This window comes from Herpailurus yagouaroundi, unplaced genomic scaffold (assembly GCF_014898765.1).
Source record: "Herpailurus yagouaroundi ecotype Mexico unplaced genomic scaffold, PumYag 213, whole genome shotgun sequence".
NCBI lineage: Eukaryota > Metazoa > Chordata > Mammalia > Carnivora > Felidae > Herpailurus > Herpailurus yagouaroundi.
Genome location: NW_024412444.1, coordinates 6,777,053 through 6,794,063, shown reverse-complemented (window position 1 = coordinate 6,794,063; position 17,011 = coordinate 6,777,053). Strand labels below are relative to the sequence as shown.

Genomic DNA, 17,011 nt, shown 5'->3' with positions numbered 1-17,011 from the left:
CTAGGTGGTATCTCCATTTGTGGCCTGAGACAGCCACCAAGAGGAAAGTACCTCGTTCGGAAACAGTAGTTAAGGCAAATGAAATGGAAGGTCCTGTTTCCTGGATCCTTACATTATTTCCTTATACCAGAATGCCTACCCCCTGCTTAAAGACCTCTTTTTTTTTTTTTTTCCACCTTTCTCGTAGGGTCAGAAGGGAAACCCCAAGGGTCGTCAAAATGAAAGGGTAGTGATCCAGTATCACTACACACAGTGGCCTGACATGGGAGTTCCTGAGTACGCCCTCCCGGTCTTGACCTTTGTGAGGAGATCCTCAGCAGCCCGCACGCCGGAAATGGGCCCTGTGTTGGTGCACTGCAGGTGGGGCCAACATCCTTCTCTTTCTTGTGCCTGGGATTCGACACTGGAAGTGGGCAAAGTAGGGAAATGTGGACCTCACGGGCATGGACTCCTGGGGCCCTGCTTTGTTGCTTCAGAAACGGAGTCTTGCTCCGTCACCCGGGACCAGTACAACCTGTTACAGTTAGATAAAAATCACTATATATTCTCCACATGTTCAGAAATCATGTGCTATTTCTGAGGTTAAAACAAAATGTGCTCTTAGAGAATCAATCTCCAGTTTTATAACATCTACGATTAATAAAATCCCCATTGTTTATAGGGAATCTTTAAGCTGCTCCTATTAATAAAAATCTGACCTTAAACACAAGTCCAGGGCTTTCTACACTAGAGAGTTTGAGATTTTGTATATGGCTTTTCTGTAGGGTCCCTCTAAATAATAAAATGTATTGTGAGAGTAAAAAGGCTTTTTTTTTTTTTTTTTTAATGTTTATTTACTTATTTTGAGAGAGAAAGAGAGCACAACCAGAGGAAGGGCAGAGAGAAAAGGAGAGACAGAATCCCAACCAGGCTTTGTGCTGCCAGAGGGAAGCCCGGCTTGAACTCATGAACCACGAGGCCATGACCTGAGCCAAAACAACTGACTGAGCCACCCAGGCACCCCGAGCAGCGAAAATATTTTTTCACTTTTTACCTTTGGTATTCAAATAGATGCTGCTTATTCTGCGAGTTAGAAAATGCCATGCAGCTAAGCATTTCTTCTGGGCTGTTGTTAATTACATGCGCTCACAAAGCAAGTCCTTTGCAGATGTTGGAACCCATCTCCTGTTTAAAACCCCGTGAAAACTACATTTTTCGCTTAACCCAGTGAGGAATCACTAAAACGGACGAAAGTCTGTCAAAGAGCTCGGGTATCAGTGGAGTTGTGTGAGACGGGGAACCCACGGCGGGGGCAGGGAGAGGCGGTTCTGACAGAAGCAGCTTGTTAATCAGAACTCTGATCCTCCTTAGTGTTGTTTTTCTGATAACAATTAGGAAGTGTGAATAAAAGAGGCCACATTTTCCAGGTGTGCCATTCTGATTCTAGACCTGGGTAACTAAAGGAAGGCACCCCTTTAGGTAGGAACTTTCTAATACTGCGCAGACTAGGGAGGTGTGCAGAAAGGGGGCTTAATGAAAGGATAGTGGGTGGGGCACCTGGGTGGCTCAGTCGGTTGAGTGTCTGACCTTCAAGCTCAGGTCACAATCTCAGGGTTTGTGGGTTCGAGCCCCGGGTCGGGCTCTGTGCGGACAGTTCCCAGCCTGAAGCCTGATGCGGGTTCTGTGTCTCCCTCTCTCTGTGTCCCTCCCCAACTTGTGCTCTCTTCATCAAAAATAAGTGAACATTAAAAGAATGAAAAGATAATGGGTGCTTCCAGAATTACGGGGAGTTGGAAGAGCAGGCGTGAACTTAGACACCAAGGACATAACTCCCTACCTGGGGCCTCAGCGGACACAGTTCTGGTGTGGGGACAGCTCTGCCGAGAGGGGTCGCTCTCTGTCCCTCGCAGATCCCCGACTGAACATCCTTTGCTTGAGCTGCAAGTGAGGCTGAGAAAGCAAATACATAATGCAGCCTTTTTATAAAGGCTGTCTCTTCTCCCCATCAAGACTCCTGAGGTGGGAAATGTCCTAATGTAGTTTTTGGATGCTGTCCACAACGAATAACTTGTGTCAACTCTACTAGGTTATCTAAATGGCAAGGTTATTTCTCTGCTCACTCAATATTTAGATGGTAACTTTTCCAGGTTACTGTTAAACGAATGACCGTCCTAGTTGGGTGTCCTCATTTCTTCTAGCGCTGGTGTGGGCAGGACAGGCACCTACATTGTAATAGACAGCATGCTGCAACAGATAAAAGACAAAAGCACAGTTAACGTCCTTGGATTCCTGAAGCATATCAGGACACAGCGTAACTACCTCGTCCAGACTGAGGTAAGGGGCACCTTCAGGTGCTCTCACGAGATTTCTAGCACATGCCGTAACTGAAAGTTAAATGATTCCAAGGAGGCAAATTCCTCTCGTGGGGCTTGAAGGCATTTACAGGTTTGTATTGGAAGATGGCCTGACCATGATACTACTCATTGGCTCAGTTTCCCATTTCTGGGTGGCGCTCACGTGTGGCTTTCTCAGGAACTACACCAGCACTCAGGAAGCAGACACAGCTGTATCTAGTGCTGTGTTTGATGCCGTGGGGAACTAAACATGCAGTCTGGCGTGAGAAGTAGATTGGTTCTAAAAGGTGATCATTAAACACATTTCTCCATTGCATGCTCCCTTGAACCTACTGTTTTGGGCCTAGTATGGAAAACACAGTCTTGACCCCAAAATAAGTAATAAGGGATAAACCAGTAAGAAATGGAGCAGGCCACCTACCGGTAAGTGCAGGAGGAATTTATAGGGAGGTCCCTGTTAGAAGAGTTGCTCCGAGGTCGATTGCCTGACGGATCGAGGCGGCTACCCCTTACCAGCTCTTCTCAGTGATGACATATACTGTCCCTTACAGGAGCAGTACATTTTCATCCACGATGCCTTGTTGGAAGCCATTCTAGGAAAGGAGACTGAAGTATCTTCAAATCAGCTGCATAGCTATGTTAACAGCATCCTCATACCAGGAGTAGGAGGAAAGACGCGGCTGGAAAAACAATTCAAGGTGTGTTCCGAATAAATTTCTTGGGTTAAAAAACAAACCAACCAACCAAGAAGTAAAGAAACATCTTCAATATGGGAGTCATGTCTTTTTTCCATGAATGTATGGACCAAAAGGGATTATCCTCTGTATTCTTCAAATGTAATAGGAAGGAAATAGTTTTGACCTGTGTATGAATTGTTGGTATCCAAGTAGACAGTGCAGTGCTAGATTTCCTTCTGAGCAACTTAGGATTTGATCTGAGTGTAAACATGAGCAGCCCTTGGCCACAAAGACCTAATACTCAAGAGTCAATCACTCCAGGCCAAAAAATATCTTCTATATTCTTTTTGAATTAATCTATCTTACCCTTATTAAGAATGACTATTTGTTGGCACACTGTCCCCAAAATAAAGCTATCTGAAAGACTATCAGATAATCCAGAAACTAAAAAAGTTACTAAGGAATACTAGCAAGAAGTTAGCTTTCCCCAAAGGATTATTCTTTTGCTTGGATAGAGGTGTGAAGTTTACAGGTAGGTAAAGTTTATATGGAATTGACTGAGGAAAAGGTGAAAAACCGGACTATTAGGACCTTAAAGTAATTAAGATCGTAAGACCTCAGTCTTTTATTCTAACTTTCAAACACTGTCCTTCCACATTCTTCTATATATGTCTCTCATTAGTCTTTTAAATTCCTTTTTTTGCATAATTCTATATGTAATTTCTCATTTTGTATCAAAATGGAAAGAATGAGGTGAATCTGTGCAATTTTAGTTTTCATGATAAGACTTTCCATGCCTGGATGGCTCAGTTGGTTAAGTGTTCAACTCTTGATTTCAGCTGAGGTCATGATCTCACAGTTGGTGAGTTTGAGCCGCCTATCAGGCTCTGCGCTGACAATGTGGAGCATGCTTGGGATTCTGCCTCCCTCTTTCCCATTTGCTCTGTATCTCTGTCTACAAATAAATAAAAATAAACTTAAAAAAAAAAAAAACTTTCCATAGATTCTGAAACCATCATTTGAGATTGTCAAGCAGAGTAACCAGCAAAATTAATCTTATTTTTCATTCCATAACAATTTCAAATTTCTGGCTCTCCTTTTATATCATCCTAACTATTCTAAAAACCATTTGAGGTCATTAATAATGAGGACACAGTAGTAGCTCGTTTTCAATGTTTAAAATTAATTCTTAAAAAATTTAAGTGCACGGGGCACTTGGGTGGCTCAGTTGGTTAAGCCTCCCACTCCGGCTCAGGTCATGATCTTGTGGTTTATGGGTTCGAGCCCCACATCAGGCTCTGTGCCGACATCTCAGAGGCTGGAGCCTGCTTCAGATTCTGTGTCTCCCTCTCTCTCTGCCCCTCCCCCACTCATGCTCTGTTTCTTTCTTCTTCCAAAATAAACAAACATCAAAAAACACATTTTTTAATAAAAATAAATAAGTGCCAACATTTCTTAAATCCTACCTTTTCTATTCCTGCAATATTTGTTTCCACATACTTTAAAAAAATTCATCAAAGAAATCTTCCCATTCCATTGGAAACCAAGTCATTGGTTCTTTCGTAAGCACTAATCACTTGAGAACTTAAGAACAAGAGAAAAAAAAAACAAGTATCAGAAACTTGAAAACTACATCCAGGGCCCTTGACAATAGTCCTAAAGCATTTGGTGGAGGCCATTCCCATATGTTCTATTAAGATATATACCCCAGCCCTCCAAAAAAAAGGGGATTGACAAAGTGTTCAACCAAGCTATATAAGAACAGGAAGAATAACCAAACTTCTGGGCTAATTACTTATAATGGCCTTAGAACAATGTTAGTTTAGTTCAACAGAAATGTACTGAGAACCTAGTGAGTTAGGTTCAAGAAACACGGTTAGCTCTTATGACCATATAGCAGTCTTTACTAGTGTAGGCCCACCCAAATCTCATGTGCCTGTGAGAAATTACAGAGGGGAACTTCCAAAAATCAGTGACACTGTCAGCCAGAAAGTCTACATTGACTCAGTAAACATCTACTACGCACACAGAACCTGTTCTCAGAAGCCTGTGGCCTGAGAGTAGAAATGAGACAGGTGTGCACATCACCAAGGAAATGGACAGAAGTAACCACTACTGAAACACAACAGTGCGTTCTTTGAGGTAGAAAAAATGTTTTCTTTCTTGAGTAATCTGACTACTGATGGACCTTTTTGGCCAGATCATCAAATGCTGTCAATTGTAATTTCTGTTTCATTGGTTTGTTGTTTTCCAGCTCTGCTGACATTCAAATGCTATAGAACACTGTATACAGTTAAGGTGTAGAAAGGAATGACTGGATGCCTGCATTATATTATGAAATGATTGTCATGTTACGGTCAGTTAACATGTCCACAGTTACACCTTTGAATGAAGACTAAAGCGTTACTTTTCTTTCAGCTGGTCACGCAATGTAATGCGAAGTATGTGGAATGCTTTAGTGCTCAGAAAGAGTGTAACAAAGAAAAGAACAGAAACTCTTCGGTCGTGCCATGTAAGATCTTAAAATCCATTTGACTTGGTGGAATGTGTTAGTATTTTTTCATTGCATTTTATGTATTCTGTAAAGAGGCAGCTACTACCAAGGGGAAGAGTTCTGCCAGGAAGATTCAGGCACATTGATCAGACTAGCAGGGGCGGCTGTCAGTGCCAGCGAACGGCTGCCTCGGTGCCACGTGAAGTGTAGCTTCGGTTCACCTCGAAAGCCCAGAGTTGTGGGACTTCCACATCCTAACTAAAAAAATGAAGAAAGCCATTATCACTGTGGCATGAATACTCCTAGAAAGCTTAAGGATCTCTGACTAATCCGTCCAACCGGAATACATTATTACATTATCCTGGCTATTGAGGTCAAGGCACTATGCAGACGGGGCCCTTTGTATCCATAGCTTGGGACACGGCAGAGGATGCTATGTGTCTGCTGAGACACAGGCGTGGCTGATCGCTGGAAAGATGATCTTTCCTTGACAAAGGCCACTGTTTTCTAAGCCCTTTGCCAGGAGAAAGATACGGATAAGGCTATGGCAAAACAGCAGAAGTACAACGTGTGGGTATAATGGAAAGAATATCAAACCGGGGCTAAAAATTACCTGAAATCCTGTCATCTCTGCACAGTGTTCTTTTCATGCTCTGCTGTGAAAACCTCTCCCACAGTAAAATTTGATTCCTACGTTGCCTCTGCCCTCCTGGGACTGTGCAGCAAAATTCCATTGACATTCTCCTTAGCAGAGAACACTTGAGCTTAGTTAAAAATATAGGTAAGTTTTAACCTGAAAGGGGATCCAGGGGAATAGGTGATGCACCGAGTGAATCTCAGAAAGCACTATGCGTTCTGTGTGTATAATAAGGCAAACGTGGAGTTTTTGTTTTGTTTCCATACCATAGCCGAGCGTGCTCGAGTGGGTCTTGCACCATTGCCTGGAATGAAAGGAACAGATTACATTAATGCTTCTTATATCATGGTGAGAGTCAACAGTTAATTATAAATAAATTCAATTAAACTAAAAGGTGCTAAAGAGCAGATACCACCTATGTGGCTGATTTCACTTTTCAAATGATTTCTCGATGTGTAATATCAAAATTAGCTTTCTGTATCCGGAGACCTCTAACAAAAGACTCCTAGCCAGTGGGGGTACAAAAATACTTTAAGAGAAGTGTTCATTAAGGAATTAATTTTATTGTTAATTTCACCCATCTAGCGTTTGAATAAATGTTGAAATTGCCGTTAAGTAAAAACAGCAGGGGTAACTAGGAGGAAATTTATGTGGAGCGAAAAATATCTACACATGTTAGCATATACAGCTAAAAATTAGCCAAATGTACTGACTGCCTTTTTCAATTGTTTTCGTGTGGTCAAAACAATGCCGTCTTATTTCGTGAACATATTTTACTTACCCCGGCGTCAGAATAAAATGTTTGTAACTGCTGATTTTCCGTCTTCCTAACTGAAGGGCTATTATAGGAGCAATGAATTTATTATAACCCAGCATCCTCTGCCACATACTACGAAAGATTTCTGGCGAATGATTTGGGATCATAATGCACAGATCATTGTCATGCTGCCAGACAACCAGAGCTTGGTAAGCAAAGCACATCTGCTATATATTAATGAGCCTGTGAGGCCAGAAGCATAAATCATTTTGATACCTTAGCACAGGGCTACACTGTCTGTATGTGCTAGGGAGGGTATTGAGACTTCGCTTCTTGAAGTTGGAGCAAGTTCCTTTTGTAGTCTCACAGTTAAGTGTCGCCATCGGTTCCATTACTTGATTCTCTAATGCTGTACATGGCAGGGCCATGGAAGGTTTTGTAAAGCCTTTTTTTTTTTTTTTTAATAACGTCATTAATATAGGATCTTAACCTCTGAGCTGCTATATGTCCCTTGGGAAAAATAAAATAGCATCTAACTATGTAACTGTGTTTACACGTACTAACTTGTTTAGTCCTCTCTACCACTTTATGACATAGATACTATTATCATCTCATTTAACAGCGAAGAAAATCAAGGGAAGTAACTTGCCGAAAGGGCATACATGAATAATTGGAGGCAGGATTTAAACCGGAGTGACCTTTTAATCCTTTTCTATGATGTGGTGTGGGACAAATATCATAGCAAAGTTTTCCCAGTCCTTCCCCCAAAAATTCGTATCTAAAGTACTAATTATCATTATCTTTCCCCCATACCTTAGGCAAGGCAGATCCATTACAGGGAAGGAGATACAGAAAGGCTATTTTGTTCCAGTTTAAAGGTGCTTCTAAGACCTTGGCTGAGCTACAGCCCTTTTCTCCTCTATTTAGTTAGTCCTTCCCTGCTGTGGTCCCTAAGACCATATAAAAGAAGGGTTAACAAGTTTATCGAAATAAACTTAATGGCAGACTTCGTTGGGTCTTCAGAAGTTATGAGGACACGTAAGCCCACAAAACAAAAACGGAAATAAGAAACAATGAGGAGCTGCTTCGACAAGTATCAGATCAGTGAATTTTTTCATCGAGAAAGAACAGCCTGTGATTGAACCCCTAGTCTTGACGACATGCATTTGACTGCGTGCCCAGGCAGTAGGAAGTTCACTTTGTCGCATTTTGCTCCAGTTTCAGAATACCACGACTGCTTCTGTAGGAGAGAATGGCAACAAAATTGAGAATCTTCAACTCAAAACTGGAGTGTAAATTTTCAAATTAGCTGGCAATAGGGGTCTATTCTGTTTGGCGTGTGGAAATTGGAGGCATTTAGGGTTGTTAAAACGTTCATTTGTTGGATGAGTCAGTGTTTTGGTATTGTCACTTATCACAGGACAGTCACCAAAAGCCTCTACCCACAGGCTCGTTTGTATGGGGAGGCTGGACCAACAGAGTCCACGCGTGTCATGCAGACAGTGAGGACACAGGACTGCCCTGGAACAGGTCACCTCAGGCTGAGACCGGGCTAGAATCCTGAATGTCTGCCTTCTCAGCTCTGGGGTCGAAAGTCAGTGCACATTTTTCCTAAAAAATGTCTGCAGATTCTCTTTGTTTGCTTTATTTCTTACTGCTGTAATTTTACAAGACCATGATTCTGTGACTAGCCCCAAGTCACGGGTTCCTAGGTCAGAATGCACTGTTCTAGATATGCCTAGGCATCTTTGATCTACAAATGTATTTGTAAGCAAAATAACCATGAGACCAGAGGTCCTACTGAATTAAGAAGTAGCATGTATTTTTCATAGCATTTGAAGATGATCAGTTTCTCCCTAATTTGCTTTCTGTAGTCAGATGTTTTGGTGTGTGTGTGTGTGTGTTTGCTTATTAAAATCCCCTTGGCAGTCATTAGGCCAATTTGATAATTTACTATTCAAGTTAATTTCTTACAGGTACATAATGTTATTCCCACTTTTCAGATATGGAAATTAAGGCCCAGATTAATTTATTCAATCCTAAATCCCGTGTTTAATCTCTGCGCATTGGTTAAATTTATAGGCCTTGTCCATTATTACCTTACATCTTTAGTATCTGTTAGAAGGGTCTTAACTTCCATTTCCTTGGACAAAATGTATTAAAACCCCTGACAGTTACAGACTGTCTTTTGTATAGCCTAAACCCAATTGCTAATCTGTTTCCCCTTATGCTGAGCTTTAAAAATAAAAATGTACTTGGCAATAAGCTATATTGAAACTTGAAAGGGTGATAAGTCTTATTGGACTGTTGGCTCATTTCTGATGCAACAATGTAAGATTAAACAAAACCTTCTTTGTTTTGAACATTATTCAGAATTATTTCTGACTTCACTAGTAGTATCTAAGCATTTTCAGGCAAATGCCCATGGAAGTGTAGCTATTCCAGGCAAAGCAGAGTTTGCCATTTGGACTGATGAGAAAAAGAGGGATGGGGGGGTCAGGGGTCTTACCCTAATCGTTGTATTTCTCACAAAGACTCCCACCTCTACATCTCTTCACTTTTTCTTCGGCCTCTGCAGTTTTCAGGGATGGAATTCAAGTAAAGAGCCTGAATATTTATTTTTAATGCTAAAATAGATGAACATTTAAAGCTTGCCTGACTCAAGGCTGAAAGCCTTTTTCTGTGTTAATCTCCTTTTGACACCTAACATGGTTAGATTAACTTTTCTTTGAAAAGGCACTTTGTACTTAGAACCAACATAAGCTTATTTATGCACAGCCTCTTTCCAGACAGGTTCTGTTGCTTACCATTTAGTAGCAAGTGTGATTTGAGACAACTTACAGGCTTCTCTGAGTCTTGATGTCCTCGTCTGTAAAGACAGATGATAAAAATCCCTCACCTCCCTAGTATATTGTAAAAATTAAGACCACGTTTATGAAATCCCTATGCAAAATGCTAATCAGCTGTAGAAATGTTAAGCCACAGGAAGTAACAACTAGGATGTCTTCGTTGCTTAAGCAATTGTGAAATAATATATTAGCCCCAGTTGAGAGATATTCTGTAATACATCATAGTAAACAAGACAGGATCCAAGTCGATTAATTTTAATATGTCCCCTCTAGGGGGAGCATTTTTGGTTGTTACAGTGATGTAGGGAGGCAAGTCTAGAATACGGTTATTATCAATTACAATTTACAGTGACCACTGAACTTGGGATGATTAGAGGGGGATATAATTCTATGTGCCCAAGTTAAAAGGTGACTCGGGAGGTATGGGAAATGACAGACAGGATACATCAATTTGCAAGAAAATTCAAAAACAAATGTTTGACAGCACTGCAGAGGAATTTTTTCTTTGGGGGCGGTTCCCACAGGCAGAAGATGAGTTTGTATACTGGCCAAGTCGAGAAGAATCCATGAACTGTGAGGCCTTTACCGTCACCCTTATCAGCAAAGACAGACTGTGCCTCTCAAATGAAGAACAAATTATCATCCATGACTTTATCCTTGAAGCCACACAGGTAACCTAAAGCTGCCTTTCTCAGTCACAGCCCTACCTGGGCCCTGCATCATCCAAGTAATAACAGAGTAACTTACCACCTCAAGTCGGGCCCAGGCATTTGAGTATGACTTCATTATACTCCCTTTTTCCTTCCTTCAAATATTTGCTTTTTCCAGCTGGGTAGATGAAATGTAACCGTTCCTCTGATTGAGCATGCATACAAATAGGTCTGTTGACCTAATTATAAAAACAATATACTAGAGCTCAGTATTTTCTTTGCCACCCGAAATGTAAACATTGCAATGTGTTGCAGATGATAAGATTTTTTGTATGTTTGTTTGTTTTTAGTAAACGACATTTTGATGTATAACAACTGCCTTCTTATGGGGTGGATATGAAAGGACGAGGAGGATAAGTTATTATAACTTAAATGATGATTTAACCTCTCATTTTTTTCCTTTCAATTTATAGATAGAGTAGGATACAAAGTCTCATAATTTATTGGCACTTGCAATTTTGTCACCTGAATGAAACAGAATTTTACTGTTTCACTAACATGACCTGGTCATTTTTTAATGGCAGGCAGGCCTCCCTACTATTTTTCTTCTTACCAGCCCCATTTTGGTTAATGGGGCATTCTTCAATTCTATGCTATCTCAGGAACAAGTTCTAGTCATTAGATTACAGATCTAATGGGCTGGGCTGTGACTTCTGTTGTATTGGTTACAGGATGACTATGTCCTAGAAGTTCGGCACTTCCAGTGTCCCAAATGGCCTAACCCAGATGCCCCCATCAGCAGTACTTTCGAACTTATCAATGTCATCAAGGAAGAGGCCTTAACAAGGGACGGCCCCACCATTGTTCATGATGAGTATGTATCTATTTCTTAATTTTAAAATGCAAACATGTTTCTTGTGGAATTGCTATAGGAGTAGAAAGGCAAAGACAGACTCTATCTGCTTGTGACCATTCTGAGTTTTTTCCAGTGTCTACAGGGGCAGGTTGTAGATCTGTTTGAGTTTTAATGTGTCCCACCCTTCCAAGGCTTCAGGTACTCCTGGAGTGTATGTTCTAGAAAGGTGAAAGCACTATACCGGCCTACAAAAGTACACTTGAAAGCTTTCTGAGGTTTTATGTTTCAAAAACAATTTTAAATTATTATTTCCATTATTTAAACAATTATTTTTATACCCTACCCTGAATTTCAGCAAAAATTATTAGGAAAGAAGACTTTTAATTTTTTTTAGAAGGATGTTTGTTTGTTTATTTTGAGAGAGCACGCACACCCAAGTTGGGGGCGGGGCAGAGAATCCCAAGCAGGCTCCACACTGTCAGCCCAGAGCCCGACACTCAACCAGCTGAGCCACCCAGGTGCCCCTAGAAGAAAAATTTTTAAATATGGTTTCATTGATTAGGAGTGAGAAAGTTACTTATTAATGATAAATTTAGAGTTTGCAGTCTGTTTGGACATGGTATTCAAACCTAGATACTTTCCTTCTTACTAAAGTAGAAAGGATCATAGGTAGACTTTATGGTATATGAATATTTGGGGTCAAACGTAATGACTGGCATTGACCTGTAAATCACTTGTGTAATTCCAGATTGTTCAGACTCTCACAGACCTTTAGCTAATGTGGCACCAATTAGATATCTTCATTTCTGTTTTATTTCCAAGGTAGCTCCTTTCGTCAGCAAATTCTCAGTGCATCCGTTACATTCATTAAATCAGCAGCCACTCTGGAAGCATAGATACTAATCAATTTGAAAGTAAAGCTTATGGTTAAGTCTTTCCATTTTTTTCTGCAACATGAAGTGACCACAGACTTCCAATTTAGGTCAACACCTGTACCTCAAATCATGGTTCTCTCTTATTTGAAGAAAGCCATATTAATGGCTGCTTCCAAAGAGTTTTCTGGAGTTTGTTTGAGGAAATAATGACTGTTTCAAAGTAACTGGGCAGCCGTTACAGGTCTATGAAAATTTAGGGTATGCAGTTATAGTATAAAATTAAGGCTGCTTCTAGAGATTTTTTCCCCCACTAATCTGTATTGGCTTTTCAAATACCTTTGGGGTCTGCCAGCTGCTATGAATTCAGCCTGAATTCTAATGTTGCTGCCCAGGTCTGTGATTTTGCTGTTATTTTGTATTCAAGTTGGTAATGGAACTAAACTTACATTTCATGGGTAAGGGATGAGGGAAAGAGAAAAAACAGGAACTTGGTACGTCATTTAAAAAGAACTGTTTGATTCTTTTGTCTAGATTCAGTTTGGGGATATATTGTCTTACTCAGTGATTTTTATTTTATGCCTCATGCTGAATATGTCACCTCTGAAATTAATCAAATGTAGTTCTCAGGCCCACACAAGAAAAGAGTAAATTAATTCTGAACTAGATCAGCACATACCATGTAGGTGAGCTAGATTAAAAACCTCCTAAAGACATGTGTTCCTGTATCCACTCTTTAGGAGATAAGGGATTCCAGAGAAATTACTTTTCCACATTACTCAAGCAAATTTGAACTATTTAAACACCTGCTAGCAGTAATACAATCTTGTGAACACCAGTTACCTTTCAGTTTCCATCTTACCTACTTTTTGTGCCTCTTAGTATCCCTTCCTGGTGGCTGACAGACACCTCTAATTTAGCATGTCTAAGACCAAACTCATCCTCTCAGCCTGCCTCCAGCCACTGAGTTGTGCAAGGCAGAGCCCTTTTTGTGTGTCCCTTCACCTCCACATCCAACTGGCCACGAGTCTTACTGATGTCACCCATTCTTTCAGTACACTTTCCAAATTCCTTTGCAGTCTGGCCAAAGTTTACTCATGCAGCGGTCATCCTAGTCCTCAGTCCATTCCTTCCTGTAGACCACCTTGCCCCTGCAAATGCTACTTCCTTTGAGTGCTCTGTCACTCAACAGACACTTCAGAAGTCATTCTCCTTGAAACTATTGGTGACTCATCCCAGTGGTCATCATTTATCTTTTAAAAATATTTATTTTGAGAGACGGCCGGGGGGGCGGGTGTTGGGAGTGCAGGGAGAGAGAGAATCCCAAGCAGGCTCATGTCAGCACAGAGCCTGATGCCAGGCTCAATCTCGGGAACAGGGAGATCCTGACCCGAGCCGAAATCAAGACTCAGACGCTGAACTGACCAAGCCACCCGGGCGCCCCTAGAGGTAATCATTTAAAATCACTGACAGACATCACATTCTTAGCTGTGCTGTTGTTGTGTATCACATCATGTTGCACCCACTTGTTCACAGGACTGTCACCCCCCTACACTGCTGACACTGGCAGTAATAACTTATTTGTCCCAGTCTCTACAGAGTGAAGCTTAATGCCTGGCACATAGCAGGTTCTGTGCTTCAGATTATGATGACATACAAATGAAGGATACATACATACAATATCCTTAGCGTGAACCTTTCCCAGAGAGCCTTGTGCTTTGCATTTTGTTTTATCATCATCTTACCTGCTTAAAAATGTTTAAGTGAGCAGGCTTGGAGGCCCAAGTGTTTGCACTTAAGTCAAAGAGTTGAACTTTGAATGCACAAACTAGATATTTACCTGGTCTTCACAGAGATCTAACACCTACTCTCAGGGCTGTCAGCTGTGTTGTGAGGTGGACGAAGTTCCTAGAAAAATGATCTAAGGATAAAATTCCTCGCCCAAAAGTAAACTGATTGTATCTGAACACAAGCACTGCTTATAAAGGCAAACTGCTTTATTCACAGCATCCTGTATTCAAGATTCAGAGGCTGATCTGTAGCATTACTGTCAAAGTTTTTAAGCAGACCCTATGTTCCTTCCGACAGAAGAGGATTAGAACATAAGCACAGTTTTTACCATCTTGTGGGACAATAGATTAGACATTCATTCACAGAAAAACAGTTTCTTGTGCAAATAGTTATTCACTCTGCATATAGCTCTATCATCCTATTAGATACCATAGAAGGCTAATTTGATTAATAATTCTCAAAGAACGATCCAAGGGCTGCTGGTTGGGAAGGAGGCCCTTCTGGGGAATTCAAAAAGTCAAAACCATTTCCATAATAATACAAAGATACCATTTGCTTTGTTCATTCGCACTCTGACAGCTTCTGTAACAGGTGCTTGCATGGCCTTGTGTTTTGACATTTTCTCAGTTCTAATTTTTCATACGATAAATAGAGGGGCTATAGCCCAAATAAGCAAGAGCTCTTTGAGTATCACCAGTAATCTATTAATTTGATCCTGAGATACTCCATAGGAGATGCATAAATATATGGACTGCTTTCTATACCCACTGCTGCAAAGACCCCCAGAAATAATTCTGGTTTTCCTTTGAACCTTACCACTACCCCACTAAGAGGGTAATTTTGGGATCCCTTCTTCACATAAGAAAAAAATAGGTAGTGGGAAGCTAATGGCCTGCGTACACATATATAGTTAGTGTCAGAGCCAGGACCAGCTACATAATTTATGGAGCCCTATGGAAAAAGCAAGAATTTCCAGATGAAAAGTTCGAAGTAATGGTCATAAAGTTGCTCACCAGACTTGAGAGAAGAATGGATGTACTCAGAACCTCAACAAAGAAAGAAAAAATACAAAAAAGAACCAATAACTGAAATGAAAAATACACTAGAGGAAATCAACAGCATGTCCACATACACTAACATTACTGGTATCGGGGTCCCACAAAGAGAACAGAGACAGAAAGGAGCAGAAAACTTCCCTAACCTGGGGACGGAAACAGACATATCCAAGTCCCAGAAGCAGAGAGCCTCAAACAAGATGAATCAAAGCAAGACACATAATAATAAAGATAAATCGAGGATTCTAAAAGTATCAAGAGAGAAGCACTAGTTATTTACAAAGGAAAGCTCTCAGCTGATTTTTCATCAGAAACGTGCAAGCCAGAAGGAAGTGGCATGATATATTCAAAGTGTAGAAAGGAAAAAACCCATAACCAAGAATACTATACCCAGTTACCATTCACAGTTGAAGAAGAGATACAGCATTTACCACACCAAAATTAAATGAGCTCATCACCACTAATCCAGCCTCAGAAGAAAATTAAAGACTCCCCTTTGGAAAAGAAAAGGCTGTAAGTAAAAAATTATTAAAAAAAAAATTCACTAGTAAAACCAACATAGTAAATCAATCTTAAAACTAGTATAAAGATTAAAAGACCAAAGCAGTAAAATCAATTATATCTTAAAAAAAAAAAATTGTCTATTTTGTGACTCCTTTAAGATGTACAATGACATCATACACATATATATATGTATATATATATATAAATAACATGGAGAGGATAAGTCAAAGTGCAGTTTTCAGAATGTGTTCAAACTTTAAGCAACCATTAAAATACACTGCTATATATTTAGGATGTTATATATGAACCTTACAGAAACCACAAACCTAAAACCTATAATAGATATAAAAAAGCGGAAAGAAATCAACACATAACACTAAACAAAGTCCTCAGTCACAAGGGAGAAGAGCAAGAGAAGAAAAGACCTAGAAGAACTACAAAAATAACCAGAAAACAATGAACAAAATGACAGTTAAAGTACATACCTCTCAAATAAGTAAGTGGTTTAAGTGCTCCAGTCAAAAGACATAGATTAAATGGATAAAAAAACAAGACCCAGATGTTGCCTACAAAAGACTCCCTAAATAGATCTACAGACTGAAAGCTGAAGGGATGGAAAAAGATATTCCACAGAAATGAAAAAAGGAAAAAAAAAAAAAAAAAGCTGGGGTAGCAGTATTTATAGCAGACAAAATGGACTTTAAAATAAAGAATAGGGGCACCTGGGTGGCTCTGTCAGGTAAGTGTCTGGCTCTTGACTTTGTTCAGTTCAGGTCATGATCTCAAGGTTTGTGAGATCAGGCTCTGCACTCAAGTGCATAGCTTGCTTGGTATTTGCTCTCTCCTTGTCTCTCTCTGCCCCTCCCCTGCTCATGTGCTCTGTTTCTCTCAAAAAAAAAAAAAAATTTAACAAGATCAGGACATTACATATGGTAAAAGGATCCATCTAAGAAGAGGATACAACAACTGTAAATATCTATGCACCCAACATCGAAGCATCTAAAGGGCGAAATTGATGGTAAGAAAATAGCAGGAAATTTTAACACCCACTTAAGTCAATGGATAGATCATCCAGATCGAAAATTAATAAGGAAACACTGGCCTTGAACAAGACATTAGACCAGATGGATTTAACAGATACATACAGAACATTCCATCCAAAACAGCATAATACACATTCTTTTCAAGTACAGATGGGACTATTCTCCAGGATCACATATTAGGCCATTAAGCAAATCTCCATAAATTTAAGAAGACTGAAATCACATCAAGCATTTTTTCTGACCATAATAGTATGAAACTAGAAATAAATTACAAGAAAACCTGGAAAAAATACAAATAATATGGAGGATAAATAACATGCTATTAAACAACCAATGTCTCAATGAAGAAATCCAAGAGGAAATTAAAAAATACCTGGAGGCAAATGAACACGCAAAATCTTTTGAGATGTGGCAAAAGCAGTTCTAAGAAAGAAATTTATAGCAATACAGGCCTACCTCAAGAAATAAAACTCTCAAGCAGTCTATCCTTAGG

General features: G+C 40.1%; 1 protein-coding gene and 1 long non-coding RNA gene across 5 annotated transcripts in view; one reads left to right on the top strand and one right to left on the bottom strand.

Moving 5' to 3' along the window:
- PTPRG (protein tyrosine phosphatase receptor type G) overlaps positions 1–17,011 on the top strand; it is a 722,691-nt gene that overhangs the window by 693,203 nt on the left and 12,477 nt on the right. For all 4 annotated transcript variants that reach the window (XM_040454574.1, XM_040454572.1, XM_040454573.1 and 1 more), the window contains 8 exons: positions 188–360; positions 2,178–2,313; positions 2,885–3,031; positions 5,429–5,522; positions 6,413–6,489; positions 6,979–7,107; positions 10,272–10,418; positions 11,129–11,271. In XM_040454574.1, coding sequence (XP_040310508.1) covers positions 188–360; positions 2,178–2,313; positions 2,885–3,031; positions 5,429–5,522; positions 6,413–6,489; positions 6,979–7,107; positions 10,272–10,418; positions 11,129–11,271 — 1,046 coding nt within the window. The remainder of the gene's footprint in view (positions 1–187; positions 361–2,177; positions 2,314–2,884; positions 3,032–5,428; positions 5,523–6,412; positions 6,490–6,978; positions 7,108–10,271; positions 10,419–11,128; positions 11,272–17,011) is intronic.
- Positions 9,677–17,011, bottom strand: part of LOC121016782 (uncharacterized) — a 46,388-nt gene continuing 39,053 nt past the window's right edge. Inside the window, exon 3 of the long non-coding RNA XR_005784459.1 lies at positions 9,677–9,767. This is a non-coding gene — a long non-coding RNA (uncharacterized LOC121016782). The remainder of the gene's footprint in view (positions 9,768–17,011) is intronic.